The sequence below is a fragment of the Abrus precatorius genome, unplaced genomic scaffold (assembly GCF_003935025.1).
Source record: "Abrus precatorius isolate BTA unplaced genomic scaffold, Abrus_2018 Scaffold10, whole genome shotgun sequence".
In the NCBI taxonomy this organism is placed as follows: Eukaryota; Viridiplantae; Streptophyta; class Magnoliopsida; order Fabales; family Fabaceae; genus Abrus; species Abrus precatorius.
The window spans coordinates 22,160,299-22,181,749 of record NW_020874292.1 but is presented as its reverse complement, the minus strand read 5'-3'; the positions used below and the strand labels follow the sequence as shown (position 1 = coordinate 22,181,749).

Below are 21,451 nucleotides of genomic sequence, written 5' to 3'. Positions count from 1 at the left end.
TCCAGTTACCATATTGTCAAACAAAATAAGATGTTGGTAGGAAAAAAAAAGGTTGAGAAAATAAATTAATATTTCAAGTTAAATACAATTGCTGTCATTCCATAATGTATCTTGTGCTATGATAACAAGAATATGGTAATTAATATTGAAAGCTTGGTGTTAATCAAAACTTATCAGTCATGATCATTATCTAACTATTTTGATTTTTGGTAAATTGATTATCTATCTAATTTCATCAGCCATATTTCAATGGTGTGCAAAGTTGGAGGGAATAATTCATTAGAATGAAAGAAGGAATCAATAGATTCTTCTTTGTTTGTTATTGCTATGAATATGAATATATGATGAACCATTAATAGTCAGACGCAGCCGTAGAATAATATTTTAATCTTCTTCCTTGTCCAACCAGCTGGCCATTTCGTAAATCTTTTGAATGCAATGACAATGTACTTGCTAAACTATTAACAACAATGAAGCGCAGTTTGTAATGGGATTTAAATCATAACCATATATCATTATAAAAAATGAAGGAGGAAAACTAAACTAAAATTTATAAGTTAATATTGTGGATAAGCAAAAGCTGTAGAAATCAATCAGATATCTAATAGTATATCGTATTGGTATCTTATATTCACAAATAAAAGTTTTGGTTATGTACTATTTTCCTAACCATAAAGTATGATTTGTTTCAATATTGACTTGAAGCTACATTAACCATGCAGGGAGAAAAAGTGAGAAGGATATAAAAAAAATATAATATATTAAAGAAAGGAACATTGTTTTGAAATAATGTCTTTTTTCTTTGGTGGGAAAGGATATCCTCCTCAAGAAGATGGCATTATAGGAATGTCGTATTTATGATGCAATACACTTGAATAAAAATATTTATGATGCGACAAAAATGGGGGAATTATTGCTACATGTGGTTGATACAAAATAATTAGGTTAGACAACTCTCTTTCTGTACAAGTTGCAAGTTCAATAGCTAATGATGTTACATAATTTTTACGTTTCCTTAGCTAATAATTTATCTTTATTTCAATGATAGTTTATCATTCCATGCTGATACATAATTTTTAAATTTTGTCTTCAACTTGACTCTTAGAATATGTTTGGACGAAGAAAGGGGTTTGGAGAGAAAAGAAAGAGGTCGTTAACTTCTTAATTTTAAATTGGGAGTGATAAAATAATCTTTATTTTATTTCTTGTTTAAAAAAATTCAAATAAAAAATTATTGATTATATTTAATTATTAAACTTTTCTTTCATTTTCCTCTAAAAAGATATGAATATTTTCCCATCATTCTTATTTGTAATTAAGAATTTTGGTCATGAAAGTTAAACATCCATTACCTTTAATTAATACCATATTGTTCTTACACAATTTTTGGGTCCAACTTACAGAAATTTTACGAAGCCCAGTTAGGAAAAACTTCTCCACTGTTCTGGACCGAAAAAAATTATTGTGGGCATTTATGTTACATTTTCATTAATTATTAAATAATTTTAAATTTATAATATAAAAAATATTGTTAAATGTAAAATTAAAAATATACCTAAACTAAAAATAAAGACACAAAGGTGCTTACTTACTCCATCTCATTAGGCTTCATCATGTTCAAACCCGTTTTGTGGGCACTTACCCACACTAGATTCAGATCCTCATGAGTCAAGCCCAAACGTCATATTAAAAACTTCAAGTGGCCAACCCAAACTCAATATATATCTTTGACCCAAAACCAAACCCAATAATGTGCTAGACAAACCTGGACTCAAAAAAACAAAAATAAAATAAAATTAAAAGGAATGTTTGCAGAATTTATCTCTGTTTTCACTTTCAGCCCCAAGTTTGGCATACCACATTCCTAATTATTATTCTTATAATTTGGGATCAATAATCACTGTCAAGTAACATTATGCTTAAGTCATTTAGGTCCTTTTCAAATGAGAACATTTCATTAAGGTCAAGCATGAAGCTTGATTACACTAAAAAGGGTAAAAAGTTTTCAAAGGAGAGTTTGTTACCCCAGGTATGAGCTATGGGAGAATCTGGCAATGGTACAAGGACACCCTTTCAAAGAATTTAAGCGATATTTTGATGTGTGAATGGATTACAAAAATCATAAAAGAAGGAACCCTTTTCATGTTGGAATGAAAACTTGCATTACAAGATTGAAACACGGGCTTTCATATTGATTAGCCTAAACAACAAAAGAAAAGTTGTGTATCAAAGATAGATGTGTGAGGAGTCATAATACGCACGCTTTATTAATATCGCAATGATGCTTCATGTCTTTTTCTTTCCTACTTTATGAAATTCCTTTATGTATCTTCATTTATATCAAGTAACCACACCTTTATAAAGAAAGCCAAGATTTGATATCCATGGATTACTCCAGAGAGAGAGAATAAAAATGATAAGCGTGTGCCAAGAGATACTAGCCATTACATTTTTAATTGCTAAAGTACTACTTTTTCATGATTAGTCACTTCTCATACACGGATTCTTCAGCTTTAAGCTTATTTCTCTTCTCATTATTTAAGTTTAATTATTTAGCCCTATCATTGGTCCACCGTTATTATATCTACACTTCATATAAGCTTTTATACATGGTTAATTTTTTTTCTCCCTATCCATTCATCTTTCACTCATTCTTTTTTGTCTTATATATATTATGCTCCATGGAATGCTTATTGTAATTATCATTATGTTAAAATTTTTAATCTGTGACGAGTTCGGTATACTTAAATAATTTACGAGGTTTCTAAAAGGCATACATGTATAAGCAACATGCATACTTTTATGTGTATTACGTACCCATAACTAAACTGAAAGCATGTTAATATACTTGCAATGATCTCTTTTTCTTTTACTGTCTGCAATGATCTCGTTGATCTAATTCGGTCCACATAATATCCCTGAGCACTCCTGCAATATTATTTCCTATGATAACAAAGAAATAATAACGACATATTTTTTTACAGATTAGTAAAAAAAATGTGCTAAACAATAAATTATTGATAGAATATTTCCTTCTTGTGAAATGACTAAAACATGCATACACATCTATTTCGATTAACTGAAAGAGAGAGTATTCATTTCATGTATTGCATCTTATATTTGTCATGTGTCAGATCTTTCTTAAATGAATATTTTCATCATGTGTGTTACATATTTACTTTACTTTATTTAGTATATAATAATATCAAGCACTTTTTCTAAATAACAATATTATAGTGATCGTGTGATTCAGAATGTTTTTGTTTTAGAGTTATTCATATCTACCTTTTCCTTTCATCTTTCTTACTTCTCATTGTAATAAATTTTTTACAGTTGTATACATTAATATCACACAATGATAGAAAATTTGTATTAAATTTTAATATTTGCATATTTAAGTAAATTTTTGAATACCATGGGATGGGAATTATATATTTTTATGGGAAAATTACATATTAAACCACATCAATTTTCAGAACAAAATGATTAAATATTTATATCACATGAGGTGGAAATTTTTACCTCATGCTGTTAATTTATATATTATAAGAATAAATATTTACTTCATATGGTATTAGATTAAACACATTATTTTTTAAATGAAAAAAATAAATATTTAATTAAATTACGTGTGAATAAAAACTTAAAAATATAGTTATATGTAATAAGAAGTAAACACACACGCATACAAAGATAAATAAATATTTATATCACATGACACATGACGTTAAAACATTTAAATGAAAACATTATAAGTTTTAAATTCGAAAAATAATTTTTCACATCATATATGAATGAATATGTTATTTAAAAATATATTAACATATAAATCACGACTATATATGTGAAAATTTTACATAAGATGATTGGTATCTAAACAGATCACAAGTGAATAAAAATTATACATAAAAGTGCATTGATATGTGAATTATAAGATTAAATATTTATCTTATGAGAATAAAAGTTAAATGAAAATATATTAATATATTGATTATAAGATAAGTATTTGCTTCATATATTAGAAAATAAATATCTTCCGTAACACCATATTAATATCTAAATCATGTAAATAATATTTAATTATTTATAAATAAAAATTTTACAGAAAATATATTAGTATATAATTTAAATCATATATATGAATAAAATTTTGTTATATGTAGAAAAACATCGCATGAAATATTAACGTATAAAAAAGAGGTAATGTTTAGGTATATATAGTGCACGGTATTTTACATTTCTACTCATAATCCAAAAGATGGAAAACCTATGTACGAAATACTAATGTGAATTAATACCAATGAGGAGCACTTTGTCATCGCACGAATAAAGTAAGGACTCATTGGATTGAGTATATATATATAAATAAGGGTAAAATTTGCTGAGGCAAGACATTTCAGGAAAATTAAACATCAGACAGGTAAGAAACAACACAATGGTTTTAGACAAAACTAATAACATGATAAAGGAAAATATGGATGAAAAGCCAATTCTTATTAATGAAATTATGGTTGATATTGTAATATTTAATTTCACAATATCATACCCTACCTTGGGACGTGAATATTTCCATGCGTATTACTATTAAGTACAGAATGGTTTGGAAATGGACTTACAGTAATTGAATAATAACAAATTACGATGGGTATTTTGTTAATAATGTGAGAGTGCGAGATCACTGACCAATCTGTATTTTTATATAAATTTCTGTATTTCTTCTATATACATCAACTTTTGTACTGGAAGCATTTCCATATTCTTACATACATAAGAATTGTGATTTGGAACATCAGAATTAATTGGAAAATGTTTTGTAAACATTTATAATGTAAGGAGCCTATACTTTAAGTGGAATAGATAAATAAATAAACAATACATGTGATAAATAATGCAGTAAAAAATAAAACGTATTAAATAAATGTTTGCACTATTAATTGTTTGATTATTTATGAATTAAAGTTAAAATTAATTTATAAGGATGAAGCTGGAGCATAATGATTCACTCCTATAAAGACAATGATTTGATACGTGCTTGAAAAGCCACCGCCGCGTGCCGTCATGGATGATTTATAAACACACTATTTGAGGATAACAAAAAGAAGTAACCCTAAAACAGGGAAGTGCCGAGTAATTAAGACACTAACCACCGTCCCATTTCACTCAAATAAACAAATAAAAGAGTAAATTAACCCAAAAGCAATGAATATTAAATAGCAGAACATATGATCCACTTTGTTCATTTGTTTTTCTTTAAATAATAAAATTAAAGTGGGTACGAGCCCTTTAATGATTTGAAATATATACTAGAATAACATTTGGATCAGCAGGAACAAAAGGCGTTTTAGCTGCGAGCCCCATCTGCTAAATTCAGGCATATAATATTTTCTCTCCAACAACAACACCTCGAAAACTCTATAATCTAATATGTAAAATGCCGCTGAATTTAGCACTTGTTCCTGCCGCTCAATGACTTTAATTAATTAATTAAAACACTAAAACTTGGAGCTATTAATCTAAAGGCAACTATAGCTAACTAATCTATATATTCTCTTCCACTAGTCACTAATCAATTTTCCTGTCCATCTTTGAAGAGTCATTTTCCTTTTTTTTTTTTCTTTCCCTTTTGTTCTCTTCAGCTTTAATTTTCTCTTTACCAATCTCGTCTTCTTCTTCCTTTTAGTTTATACATACATATAGTTATTATAGTCATGATCAGTGCTCCATTGGCAGAGTCTCTTTGGCATGAATTAGCTTTCACTACCGGCCAATGAGTGTGCCCCCGAATGTAGGTGTCCAGAAATCAACAGTGGTCTCATTAGCCACCGGGAAAGTGCTTGAAATCGGTACCAAACACAGCCCTCGGCTTCTCAGATCTTGTCTAGGCCCTTCCGAGTCCATCAGATTATCACAACCCTTCAAACACACAGATATACAAATATTTCAAAATCCTCAACAGAAGTATTTATATTCAGTGCATGTACTCGGATTCGCTACAGTCAAATTCCGACACATTTGCTGCATTTAATGAAGTAGTGCGACATAAAATATTGAATGGACAAGTATAAAATTTTCCAACAATTTATGTTGCGACATATCATTCCCTCTAGTGATTTTGACTGTAGTGAATTTGGAGGCCAAGTGCACGTGTGAGTTGCTAGAGCCAAGAGATAAAAGTATTTGGTGTACCTGCTGCTGTTGAACGGGAGCCCCATTTTTCATATATGGAGTGCTCAAAACCTGAAATTAAGAAACGATAATTATATTTAAACGTGCACTTAAGAAAATTTCTAATGTTTAAACTTCCCCTTTTGAAGAATTTAAATATATGCGCCTAGCTAATATATAATTAGGGTTTTCTATAAAACAAAGTTAGAACAGTGGAAACATACACTGACTTGGTCATGAAGGAACTTGATGTACTCGATGGCTTCGTGAAGAACTGATGCCGTGTCCGTCTATTAAGAAAAACAAGAATATAATATCTGGTTAGTTTTTACCCTTCAACGTCTTAAGAAAGGTAAAGGTTTAAATTCAATCATATCACAGTCAAAACTGCTGTGGATAATAAACGAAAGTGAAATTAAGAACATCCAAAAAAACATTCACCTTTCCGAAAGGTGAAACCAATTGCTGAAGAGCAGTGATGCGGTCCCCCAGCTTTTCCTTCCGAACCTGTCCATGTACACATATCAACTTGCTGAATTCTAAAGATTAATTATTATTAAAATTGAACTAAGTAGTCTTGCACAGTCAGAAAACTTTGATAATAAAAATTAAACTTATAATATTACACTACCTTAAAAGTTGGTAATGGGGACGGAGTCTCAATTCTTGGCCTCTTGAAGGCAGGTTCAGAAGAATTTTTCTTCGTTGCTGATGTTGTGTCTGGAGATTCTTCTCTTTTGAGCTGCACTTAAACCAATTCAACTTTAGTTCCCCCAAAACCCTAGCTTGCTAGCTATGGATTGTTTATAGTTTATAAACTTGGAAACAGTTAATTATTTAATTACCTTGTTTAATTGAGTATTTGGGCAATTGGGTTTCTCTTCAAATTTTGGCGTCTGATATTGTGCTTGTGATGAAGCAAAAACACCTGCTCTTAAGTCATTGAGTGCCTCAGCTGAAGCATTCCAGAAAGGAGTATTGTTCGAAAAGTGCAATCCACTAAGTTGCTGCTTTGGCATTGAGGGTTTCAGAAGGGAAGAGACTTTGGACCATGTTGGTGATGGTTCATTGGAACATGTCCCATAGTTTGTTGTAGATGAATAGGACATGGTGGGGTTGGTGAAAAGGGAGTTCTGTGGTTGTGGCTGAGGCTTAGGGTCAAATAAGCTTTGTATCAATGTTGAGGGGTAACCATAGGAAGCAGACCCAACTGGGAAACCACCAGATAATCCAGTGCTGGTAACAGAATTCAGACTTTGCTGATCCAAGGAAAACTCTTGGTTCATTGGCTTGTAAGCATCAACGGTTGACACTTGGCTTCCACCATCAGATGAGAAATTCTTTGGGCTCCAATCATTTTGGATTTGTGAATTATTACCACCCATGCCTGTTTCTTCTTGAAATACAGAATGGAAACTGCTCTCTTGCCTTCTGAAGAGAAAGATGTCATCAAAAGATAAGGATATGGCAAGGAGAATCCAATATGGATAGAAATAGTGAAGTACAATACTCATACATAAGTTGATAAGATGAAGTTCCTCTTCTTTCAAATGAAACAATGAGAAAAAGCTTTAAAAAAAGAGATAAACTTTTTCTTCCTTAGTGGAATCTTTGGACCACAACAACAATACCATATATTTGTTTTGTGAAAGATATCAAATTCTGAAAACTTACAACAGAGATTGATTCCAATTCGATGAAGTAGAAGATGACATGCCAAAACCCATCATTTGCAAGGGGGAATCGATCAAGATGCTACCAGTTCCACTAGCCGAGTCACTCTTCTGTGCCTTCTCAGCATCGAGAAAACCCAAAAAACTATCCGAAACCAAGTTGTTACTTGCTCCTTTCAAATCCATGAAATCAGTTTGCCAGGTGCTGTAGTTACCAGCATCAGCTGCAGCCACGGAACAGGTTGATGATGAACTCATCATCAGAGGGAATACACTTCTTGCTGAATTAATATTCCACCAATTTTCACCACAAACCGCAGCAGCTTGAAACTCCTCAGCCATGGCAAGATTTGATGCTATATGTTTATCTACAGAATCTGTGTAGTTCTACTGAATTTGCTGATTTGTTTGTATGAATATCTTTGAGCTCTTCTTCTTGAGTTACTTGCTCTCTATAATAATGGCTTCAGAACCACACACTACAAGCTTATTGGGATATAAGCTGTTAGGGGGTTGGGAGGTTTTATATATGAAACGGTTAGAAGGGTACGGAGTGGCGAGATTAGTGAAACGCGGTTGACATTACAAGAGGATGATTTGACAAATGAAGCAAAGAGAAAGAGAGAATTTTGAATCCAATTCTAATTCTCATTTTTAAAATAATAATTTGTATATGTATCTATGATTAATTAATTGTCCCTGATTTGTTTTCTCTATCTTACTTTTTGTTTTAAAAAAAATATGGAACAGTATCTGATGAAGAATGATGATGATAACTTGTGGACAATTTGTTTCTTATGTATAAAGTCTTGTGGGCATGATGGTATTGACTATAGTGGTGACAGTGATGGGGTTTGATCTACGTGCCATATCTTGGATGTACAAGATCATAAGGTTGAAATCCCTTGGTTTCTAAAATGCGGTTTATAAAAACAAATAATTTGTGAACAACTTTTTGAAAAGTCAAATCGAGTAAAATGGAAATATAAAAATGACCCAAAATAAATAACTAATAATTGATCAAATCATATAATTAATTAACTGTTTATTAATTATTTAACGATTGATCGATTTCCTACTTATTTGAATTTCACCCATTCATTTTTTCATGAATGGTATTCAATTATCATAATTCAAAAGGGTGTGATAAACTTGAGGACCATTTATTGGTCCAAATGTTTATCATTGAAAACGTTGTAGTACAACTACCAAGATGAATTAAAAAAATTAAAAAGAAAAAACAGTAGGTAAGGGAAATGCACTAATATTTCAATTTTTAAATAAGTACTGGGCGGCCAAATCGCTTTACGTAGGCGCGTGCGCGTCACACGGGTTAGTGAAACTAAAACACAAGTATGTAACTAATACTTGACCTAACATAACTGTAGCAGGGACCAAATGCATATGTCAACAATGACATTGTTCCCTTGTAGAAATTAGCTGATAGATAACATTCCACACTGAATGAATACATATTTGGCTTTAGGTAGTCAATTTAATAATGTAATTGTTTAGATACTTTCAACTAATGCAGAATACTTGTGTTTCATGTCAAATACTTAATAAATGTAGCACTCCCTTTTTGGGAAGAAGAAAACTGAGAAACCTACGTAATTAGATCAATGTCAACCCCTACTATTTGCCCTCCACCTTTTGTTCTATGTCTTTCAGATTATATTGCGAAACATAATCTCATCATTTTGACTAAGGTCTATAATTTGGGACATACCTTTGTGTATATTTTATTTGCACAATTATATAAATTAATTATAAGTCATATAATACCACTTTTAAATTTTAAACATAACATGATTATGTAACAAAAAAATGTATATAAATTATTATCAAATACTAATAATGATGATGATATATTCTAGAATCGTTTTTTTGGAAATTACTATATCTTAATAATATTCTTAGTTTGATAGGTGACCACTGAGTACATTTAAATTGATCTAATCCAACATAAAGTATAACAATTGAAATTAAAACTAATCAAATTAAAACTAAAATAATTTTTATTATATCAAATCTAAATTTAGATTAAAATTTGAATATAAATTCAAAATTTATAAACTAAACTTCTGCCATGTAATTTTATTTATGTAATTATTTACAACTTTTGATTTATAATAGTAGATATTCACAAAAATAATTATTATATCAATTACATCATCTCATATTTTGTATAAATTTACCAATTATGAATTAGTTTTTTTTTTGTTATTTCTTGCTCTTTTTATTACATCTTTTGTGTTTCATGTTTGAAGAATAAATTTACGACGAAATAGGTAGAAAGAACAAAATATGAACAAGATATTTTGAACTAACCCACAATATAATTTTAGGTTTTTCCTTAAAATGTTATATTGTGTATTATAATTAGTACATTTGTTTTTATTTTTTGTTAAATGCTGGGTTGTGTATAGTGTGATTATGACATTGATGATATGTTGATCTTATTTGTGAAATAGTATTAATTTAGTATTTTAAATAATATTAATAAAACAAGAAAAAAATTGAATCATTCAATGTATTTTAAATAACTACTAATTAAATTTAATTGAATTATATTTAATATTGTAAACTAATATAAACCAAATCTTAGTTTTTTGTACGTATCAAAAGATTTGATCAAAACAATTTTTTGCTCAAAAACCAATTTGAATCAGACCGTAAGCACTCTTAAATTTCATAGATTTTCCTGTGAAAAATACTGTTTGAAGATGAAAATTGTTAATCAATTCAATCTACACAATTGATATAAACTAAATTTACTCCAGAATTTCTTCTATAATTTAACGTAATGATGTACTAACATTCTCTTGTTTGTCTTTAAGAGAGGTAAACTGGCTGAATAGTACAATTAGATTTATGGGTCCTAAACTCTTGTCCTTTGCATAAACAAATAGCATGCAATAATATAACTTATCTGTAAACAATATTTTACAAATTGATAACTTAGATTTTTTAACATTCTCTTTTTTTAAAAATAAATTGATATATGTAGTTATATAAAATATTAGGTAGTGTTCCATATATAACATAATATAACAGGAATATGAGATTAAAATTGTCCGCATGATTACTACGTAAACCAATAAATTCAACAGGCGAGTTGCTGAGAAATTAAAATTCTAAAGTTGAAAAGTTGCTCTGAACCATCTGAAACAAGTATACTTTGTTTAGTTCAAAGTAAACTTCACCCATTTGAATAATCACACAGTTTCTTACAGGTCAATATCCTGCCAATTTCAAAGAAAACAGAAACTTATGGATCTGACCTAACTTCTGTTATTGGATCCAAATCAACTCACACCTTTTTTAATTTATTTTTCTCCTGTTCTTGTCAATTTTATATTTATATTTATATTTTATTTTATGTTGAAAATTTTGTTGTATAATGATATTAGTTAGGAATTAATTATCAATGGGTTTCTCGTAGCACTTAGTAGTATGTGAAGACAACATTACGCACTGCACTTGAGATGTGTACTTTGAAAGCCAATACAAATATATTCAGTACGCACTCTTCATAATATATTTTTTATTATTAATTAAAATTTATTAAAAATTATATAGATCTTATTCTTAAATTAATTTTAATAAATAATAAAAAATATGTTAAAGAATTTGTTACTAACGTCACTCTTTTAATTTGCCGCTGCAACATGAGTCTTTTGCTAACTTGGATGCATCCAATAATCCAGTTAAAAACTCTACAAGGACGTTCAATTGCTCTTATATGCAAGTTCATCCCGGTTCTTCTAGTCTCTTTTTTTATTTAATTGCTTTAAAGTGAGGTAACGTATAAATTAAGAAAGTACTTAATAATTTATTTATGGTTAAAATTAATTATAATTACAAAATATATTTTTTAATTTTTTGTTATTTAAATCACATATATTTTTTATAGGAAGTAGTATTGTTCGATTTAAGCAATGCTACTATAAATCATAAAGTTTTCAAAACTGTATTTAAATATATATTTTAATTTTAATTTATGATACATAAATTTATAGTTTTTAACTAAAAAATGTTTAACTTTTTTAGTTTGTACATTGCTACGATAAGAAATAAAGTAACATATGTCATTTATTAAATATTTTGCTTTCAATTCATAATATATAAATTTGTACTTTTTTATTTTACATATCTTCTATTTTAGAAGCGTTAAGTTTAGAATAATTATATCTAATAAGATTATAAAAAATATATAATAAAAAATGTGATCTCAAATGTATATATGCAGGCATGAATTAAGTTACTTTAGAACTAAGTTTAACACTAATTATTATAACTCTTTATAAATATTAAATAATTTTCATCCAACTATAAAATATTATTTTTATATTTATTATATATAAAATTTTAAATAAATAATACATCTATAAATATATAATTTTATAATTAATATTTATTTATATTTTTAAAATATATATTATACATGAAAACAAAGTTACTTAAAAATTATTCATTTGTATGATTATTTTGTATATTTAATTTATTTAAAAAAATAATAATAATTGATTAAATTAACTAAATTCAATATTTATAGAGTCATTAGATAAAGTAATTCGATTTTTTTATGAACATACACAAGGATGAATCAAATTACATTGGTATAAATTATATAAAAAATAAATTATTTAATTATAATTTTATTATTATTCAATTTTAACAAAATTTAATTCAAATATATAATTATGGTAATATTTAATTATAAATTAATGTCATATATGTAAAAACAACATTTTGTATCAAATATTACATATATATATATGTTGTATTCTTATGTAATTCCTTATGTTGAACACTCGATATATAATTCATTTATTGATAAAGTATTTGTGCTTTGTATTTATTTAATTTTCAAAATAATTATTATTTACAAATTTCATTTTATTTCAAAATTTTCATTTTTTTTAACTAAGAAGATATTAATTACTTTTAAATTTTTTATTTGTCATTTTTATCAAGTCTAATAATGAAAATATTAATGAAGAGAAATATTTATTTAGTTATAATAATTTTTCATTTAAACAAATCTTTAAAAAAATTTAAATGATTATTATTTTAACTTAAAAGATCGATAGAGTGATTTAAGGCAACATTACATTACATGTGTAATCAATTTATTTAGTAAGATGTTTGGTGTTTGAATATTTATCGTGTTCGTAATTTATTTAGATTAAGGGCAATTATAAATTACGAGTTAAGATTAGTCTTGAATGTTTTAAATCTATGAATATTTTGTGGTTTTTTGTTTGCCTTAATATATATATATATATATATATATATATATGTATATATATATATATATATATAATTTAAAATAAAATTTATTTATCCTCTAAAAAATTATTAGTGTTGTCAAATTTAACTTAAATCACGATTTTGTTTAGATCAGGTTGCCTTGTTATATTATGAAAAAATTAATCAAAATAAATAAAGTATTTAAAAAAGAATTAAGTAAAATAAAAAAATAATATTTAAATTTACCAGTATATTTTACTAATTCACTGTAGTTTTCATTCATTTTTTAATTAATGTGCTTCAAAGACACGTTTGAAGACCTTATAGTACTATTTATTAGTCTCTCTAAATGTAATAAACAAAGCAATTACTGGTCCAATGTATTCTACAGACGGGGAAAGTTGACGTCACGCTTATGACCTCGTTGAAGCGGTAAGAGTCAACAAGGGACCCACAAGCATGCGCGCGTGCAACAGGAACGTGGGGCCTCTCTCATACCACCACCAGTCAAAGGCTAGGGTTGACTCTTTAGTCTCCACAGTCACCTAGTTTTTTTTTTCAAAAAATAAAAAAACAATTCAGCCTACCTAGTTACCAATTTATTTCTATTTCTATTTACGTTTTTTTTTTCATTTAATACGACTACCTTTTTTGCATTGGCAACAAAAGTCATTTCATATTGAATGTATTCATGTGATTCTTTTCCATAAAATATTTATTTATAAAATATGCAAGAGAAGTTATTTAAAATATTAGATACGTTGGTTGATGTAGTGAATTAGAGATTACTTAACCAGGAACCAACAAGCAATTATTTAAGGGTGTTTGGTATAAATAATTTTTAAAATTTTATAAATTATATTTTTGGGAATATTAAAAATATATTTGTATTTTAAAATATTTTTTAAAATGTTATATAGTTTCTTTTATCTCATATTTAATTTAAATATTATATTTTTAAAAGTATTAATACTTCTTTCAAAAATATTTTATTTTTCATGATATATGATAATTTCTCTGATTAATTTTTGAATTTAATTGAAATGGATTGATTGTGAATTTTTTATGGTGTAATCTAATTATAAAATATCATATCAATTGATAATGATGCTATATGATGTTGGTACCTAAGTTGATTAATAATAGCAACCCAGGTTACACAATTTTAATTGTGATGGTTCTCCAAATAATTTCAATTATAACAAAGTTTTGTATAAATGAAAATAAGATAGTGAGATAAAATCATTGAGGCTTAAGTTTAGAAATATTTGTATATTATACTCTCTTATTTATTTTTTTTTTGCTTTTATAAGGATATTTTTTTTTGTATAATATTTTTTTAGGAAATTTAATTAATAAAAATAAAAAATTTTAGTTTTCTAAAGACATTTTTAAATCATTTATACCAAAAATATGAAAAGTTTAAATTCTTAACTTGCAGCTCTTAAATATTTTTAATAATTTTCCAACCAAATACCTATTAAAATCAATATAAAACATATAGTATTTTATGAAAACGGATTTCCTTGTTTTAGTTTTTTTTCATGAAGAAAACAAAACTTAAATCGAAGTTAGTTTGTTGGTTCTGAAGTGCACTCATAAAAAAAAAAAGTAACGTAACTCAACTGCCATTTTATTTAGTTGTAAGATAACTTGAAATACAGTGATTTGATTAGATTTTGTGTTTATTATTTTTAATTAAATTCAAATTTTTGTATTAAACATAAAATTTTATTTTTAATTAAAAAAATACCATAAATATCTAAATTATTATATATACATTTGTTTCTTTTGATGTGATTAAGAAAGATGTAGAATGAGAGGGTCTAATCACTTAAAATTTTAATATTCTTTTTATTTTAGGACCAATAGATTGTTTTTAAATAAAAGCGTATATAAAGTAACTAATATAAGTAATATGTTAATACTGCCGTATCTTATCCTTGATAATATTAAATATTTTTTCTTTAAAATACTACAATTATATACGATGAGTTAATAGGTATGAAAAAGTTTCATATTAAGCATAAATAGAAAAGTTAAATAATATATAAATGAAAAGGATTATAATTTAATGCTTTAATATTATTTTATTGAATGTGAAATTCAAATTTATTTATACAATTTGCTTATGGTTCATTAATAGATATCTTCTTTATATTTTAGTTCCTCATATAATCTAATAAGAAATATCAGAATCAAATATTTATTTAAGTGATTAACTCAAGACATGTATTGAAAATTAGTGATAAATTAATGGGAAGAGATCATAAATTTAAAAGTCTAACTATCAATGTAGGCATTGATTATTTAGAGTCTATTAGAAAAAAATATATAGATACGTACAAAGAAAAAAGTTGAACGGTATATAAATAATAAAAATCTATAACTTAATCATTTTTGAATTTAAAGTAAGATTGAAGTATATTTATATGATTTACTCAAAGTATATTTTACCTTTGGATACTCTAACGATATATTATTAAAGAAAATAACTTAGTGAATACATTTTTATATACGTAGGAGAGTAGGTACGGAAAAAAAATTAGAAAGAGGAGGCACCACATATATTTTTTATTAAATTGCATCCAAAGCTTTTTTTTTTTCCCCAAAAGACGTATCGACCCCGTTACATATACAACCTGAGCATAAGAGGAAGTCATTGATTGTCTAGATGATTCCGTCACTTTCTTACTCGTTGTTTAGGACTTTAGGTGATGACCCTCCAACCCTTTTTTGGAGCTTCTTCGTTGTCTTCTTTTGTTCCCAAAATGTTCCTTCCCTTTTCAGAAGATAAAATGACCATTCTGGACCCCTTATTTTGTTAACATGTCATCACCTGTTCAACCTTTACTACTCAGTATAATGTACCACATTTAGTAATCATATAATTTATTATCAGTAAGAAAATGTAATCCTTACATTTGTGTAATTATGCTCACTACAATCAAGTAACAAGCCTATCATTCTTTTATTTTTATTTTATGCCAGATCCGAAATATATATATAAAGTTGGAATAAATTTAGTTCATGAGTATGTCATATACAAGCACGTATTTACGAGTAGCAATGTAGCCTATACGTTGATGTCATGCTTATGTCATATTGAGGTGGGCAATATGACAAAATTGGAACAGGAACTTTGAGACGAAATTGAGAAAACAATACACTATAGAGAGCTAGTGATAAGAGGAATTTTTTCAAAATATTATTTTCTACATTATATTTTTTTACCTTCATCTTATCTATATTTCTTACTTTTTTTATCGTATTATTTCTTTTATTCATTACTACTTATTGTTAATGTTTTATCTTTCTTCTTCCTGTATTATTTAGAAAAAAAAATACAATAATAATGTATTTTTTTATTTTATTAACAAAATGTAAAAACAAGTTTAAATGGATTTTTAAAAATTTATTTTAATTTTTCTCCTTTAATTCTTTATTATCTCTCGAACAAACAGACAACTAAGTTGCATTATTCATATTTGGGCGTAAAATTTTCGAATATGAAAAATTTATATTTCACACAACAAGATGGATCGCGTGTTATGGAGGTTGGTATCTGTAAGAGACGCGTATCACAGTATGGGCGTGATTCACCGCCATTTTCATGATAACAGGGAATATAACATTATTAAAATATGTCAAAAGAAAAAGGAGAGTAAAGAGAAAGAAATGGCCAAACGAAGATAAAAGAAAGAAAAGAATGACACATTTGTGGCCACGAGTTTTGGACTTGTGGGGGCAAGTGATAGAAGTAGTATAAGGCGGTTTTTCAAAATAATCCCATTTTCATTCACAAAATTTATGTATCTTTTATGAAAATAATATTTATCTTTTTCCCTTTACTCTTGTTTTTCACAAACACGTGTTTTGTAAGCTTGGTGCGAGTCAACTCCAACTCCAAAGGTTCCTCTTATTAGAAGAGCCGCCCACTCATATTATAATAGTCTAGGTATCCTAACTTACTTTGTCTTGGTTGTTGCACATTCAAAATATAAAGGAAAATTTAAATATACAGAGCCATCTTTGCACTCACTAGCAAATAGCTAATATTTTAAGAGCTATGCGTTTTGGATATGTATGTTACCATAAACTCTAAAAGTAGCCCGAAATTGTTAACGAGAGAAAGAGATTATACATAGAAATCCCGGAATGGAAAAGAAACCAAAATAGTTATGCAACTAAACAGTGGAAAACAAGCACATAATTGACTATCATAAACCAATTTAAATTCATTTTAAAGATACTGGATCGCTTCTGCTTTGCGTAATCTAACACAAATTACATGTTTCAAATAAAATAATATTATATAGATAAACATATATAATTTAGGGTTTATTTCCACTCGCAGCAATCCCTATCAGAATTGACTTGCTTGATATGAAAGTCTGTCATGTGTTCACATTTCACACGGTTATCTTACATTCCAAAGATGACAAGTAGTCTTTCGTTAATCATTGATTTTGTGGACAAAACGAAATCTCACCAAATTTATCTTCGCCTATGTGGGGTTGACATGGATGCTCATTGACCCCTGTTGATGCAAACATTCCCTTTGTCAACATTTGGTCCCACATTGTATATTAAATATATAGTAATTCTCATGTTATAAATTTAATTTTTCAGTTAGACCTAATTTTATTATTTTTTAACATTGTTTTATACTTTCTACAAAACAAATTATTAATTAAATTTATTTTTTAAATTAAAATTCCTATTTTTAAAATATTAACTGTAATTTATTTTTGTATTATTTCTTCAAATTAAATATCCGTTCTTTATATTTTTAAACTAGTTCTTGTTGAGTTTTATTATTTCTCCAAAAATCTCAGGTACTTGTATTACTCAATGCTAATACTTTTATATATTTTCAAATTCTTTTTAAATTAAAATTTCTTTAATACACAATATTTACTAATTTCTTCACGCTCATTTAACGGGCCTGTCATCTCAAATCTCTGAGTTTATTTTTTTATTTAAGCTTAAACGAAAGTTGTTTTTCGTCAATTACTCTAGCTAGCCGCCGCAAACCCTGTTCCATTTTCTTTGTTCAACTTCTACTTTATAAACTCTTGCATTATCAATTGAATGCGTTTCTAAAATAAACTGAAACCGGCTCATTTCGTCATTCTAAATATAGGTTTTTTTTTATGTGATTTGGAAAATTCAACAAACTTTTGTAATTTTCATTAATATATTCAACTAATTTTATAACGAAGAATTGTAATTTTTTTTAAAAATATAAACTTTAAACTACAATGTTTAAATTAAAAATTTATAAAAAAACCCCCTTCAAGGGAAGAGTGAGTGTGTGTCTCTTTTGAACGGGGAATCCAATTTTATGATATCATTACTGCATCAGAGGGTGATGTTTTTATTTTATTTTATTTTCTAATATTTTTTACTTTTTACTTTTCAGTATAGGGTCAATTATACGCTAATGGATCAAAGGACTTTGAAATGTGCAGAGCAAAGTGGTAAAATGGAGTTGAGCAATGTGTTGAACGCACGCATTCTCCTTTTATCTGTTTGTCATTATTGCTGGACAAAGAATGAGCTTACAGAACCGCACATACTTCTCTCCCTTCTGTTTACTACTTATTTCACATCTGCCACGTGTAAATAAATAAAAAGTAAAATTATAATTTTGTTCAAAAAATTAATTTAAATTTCAGTTTAGTTCCTCAGTCTTGTATTTAATTCAATTCTTTAATTTTCTATGTTATTTTTTAAACTTTTTTTTTATTAAATTTAATCTTTTAAGTTGTTTTATTATGCTAATTTTTCTCTATTTTTATTTTTTTAAATTTTTTTGACTAATTAATGTCGTATTTTGATGCTTGATATGAATATGAGTTTATGGTAAAAGTGTTAATGGTGATAAAGATGAATATTTGAGATTTATGCAATAATAATAACTTTACAGTTTACAATATTTATTTAGCATAAATGAAGAAGCTGGAATCTTAATTATTAAAAAAAAAATGCTATTTGTGGATTGGTAAGAAAAAAAAAATGAACGATTAAATTGAATAAAGAATTAACTTAAAACTTATATTGAATTTAAAGAACAAAGGTTAGAATTTTATAAAATAAATTGTAGAATGGTCAAAATAAATTATAACAAAAAAAAAAAAGGAAAATAAATAATTTACATTTGTCTACTCTATTTCCATAAATTTAACTTCTTAAAATACCGAAATGTCAAATCGTGCTCTTGCCGTCTTAGGTCAATGTTAGAACCTTCCAACGGGGCCCTTTCAACTTCTATCAAATATTTGTTCTCTTGAAACATCGTAGCAAAGAGAGTTGAAGTCTTTTTTCTCAATTAACTAGTTAAGGTATTGTTTTGGTATTTTCTGAGATCTAAACGTTATCCTCACTTAACGTATCTGTGCAAAATATCCTTATGAAAATTTAGAGATTCCCTTAAATTAATTATGTTGATTAAATATTAGTATTTTTTAATATCATTATGGATGATTGAATATTTAATATAAATGCTTTTAGTTTTCTAAAACTCTAAATTAAAATCACTGGATAAGTTAGAGTAACATTAATAATATAAATAAAAAAGTTTAATTATTTAAACAATGTTTTTTTAATTATATCATATTTTTTTTATTATGTATGATAATTGAATAATATATTATAATTGAAGAAAAAAATATGAAAAAGTGTACAAAATAGTAGTTAAAATTATAATTATAATTCTATATCTATATATATAAAGAAAAGAGTAGCGATTGCTAAGAAATTGGGATTGTTACCAGTGAGCCATAACCCCATATGAGACTAAACATTTTGACTAAAGGGACTTAAACTTTAAAGCAATTTATTTTCTTAATTGGTATTAAGTGAACTTAAACGCAACCATAGAAGCAAAATACGATTAGTTAATTAATCTTGTATGTTTATACTCACAAACCAAAGAGCTTTGAGAATCTGAGATTACTTCTTCTAAAGAAGACGACAAATGTTGCTTCTTTCTTCCAACTACTGAACTCCAATTGCCCCGTAAAGAAGTCTAAACTGCTCCGCCCTATCCATTTACCAAGAAGGATAGTCTATTATAAATTTATAAATAAGAGGATTAGGAGACTGTTATTGCTACTCTCGTGTATCTATTATTATTTTACGTAAAATACTTATTATTATATTATAAATGAGACAAAAAGATATTTTACACATAAATCACTTAAAAAATATAATAAACATTTAAGAATAATAACAGACAGTTAAAAATAAAATTGAATAATGTGCTATCTTCTGATTATTTCAACAAGTTGCCACAATGAATTAACATTTAAGAATTAATGGAGGTCGTAATAAGAAATTATAATTTTTTTTATTGTAAATAAGGATGTTAATTATATTTCTTACTCTTTGTGTTATCTTTTTAAGTTGACAGATAAAAAAAATGGAATAAGTCAATAAACTACAATGAGAGGCATTAGTAACATTAACTGTTACACATTTCAATAAATTTTATAGAGTTTTTAGACACTAATTAACTAACAAAAAAGGTTTCAGAGTGTTTTTTACGTTTGCTACTGTTGCTTCTTCCATATATCTTGAATGTCCTTTAAATTTCAAGTAAATGTTTGATATCTGGTTTGGAAACTCTCAAACCAAGACTTGAGCCAACTTATCTGTTGTAACTTCTAATAAAATAATGATTTTAGGATTCTAAATGAAACTAAACATATTATAAAAATTTATATTTCGAATGAGACAAAACCTTGATTGACATAATAAGTTGGGGAAATTTTATTAATTTTGTTGGATTGATATTTATTATTCTTCTTTTCTAACTTGCACCTAATCTCAATATCCTGTCTGGACTCAGACTGAATAAGTTAATTTAGTCTTAGAAAATCTGCACTTGTTATTTGCTGAGCTCTTGTTGTCGTTCAGTCAACTGCATAAGGCCTGGGGTAAGTTACTTAAACCATGCATTAGAACTTGGATATATTGAAAGTGACTATATGTGACATCAGAACCATTTTTTCCATTCAAGGAAAAATAAATAAATCAATAAATGAATGAAACATTGTTTTCTGGATTATAAGCTAATTGCACACAAATTGAGTCTTTGCATTTTCCTCTGTATGTCTATTATCTTTTTGGTTTCTGTGATGGGTAATTGATATTACTATAATAATGTTTGTGGAAAGCATGCATGAAGACTTCAGTTATTCTATTGGTAGATCTTTAAATCTTCTTTCAAAATCACGCAATGATGTAATAATCTACAAAGGCCCATTTCTGGTACAGTCCTTAAAATTTGGGTTGATTGGCAGCTTCATCATTCGCATTACAATTTGGGGATTTTATTTTCATTTATAGAA

General features: G+C 27.2%; 1 protein-coding gene across 3 annotated transcripts; it reads right to left on the bottom strand.

Annotated features, from left to right (window-relative positions):
- Nucleotides 1–5,620: 5,620 nt before the first annotated feature.
- LOC113847533 (transcription factor bHLH112-like) lies at nt 5,621–8,521 on the bottom strand. 3 transcript variants are annotated; one of them, XM_027476705.1, is made up of 7 exons: nt 7,840–8,521; nt 7,011–7,596; nt 6,797–6,907; nt 6,607–6,672; nt 6,390–6,455; nt 6,187–6,237; nt 5,621–5,913 (listed from the first exon to the last, which is right to left on the bottom strand). In XM_027476705.1, exons 1-7 carry the CDS (start codon nt 8,178–8,180, stop codon nt 5,758–5,760), a joined length of 1,377 nt encoding a protein of 458 aa, XP_027332506.1. In that variant the 5' UTR covers nt 8,181–8,521; the 3' UTR covers nt 5,621–5,757. The 3 variants fall into 3 exon arrangements, with proteins under 3 accessions (XP_027332506.1, XP_027332514.1, XP_027332523.1); XM_027476713.1 differs by having other exon boundaries at nt 7,011–7,593; nt 7,840–8,457; XM_027476722.1 differs by having other exon boundaries at nt 7,011–7,581; nt 7,843–8,457.
- Nucleotides 8,522–21,451: the final 12,930 nt, after the last annotated feature.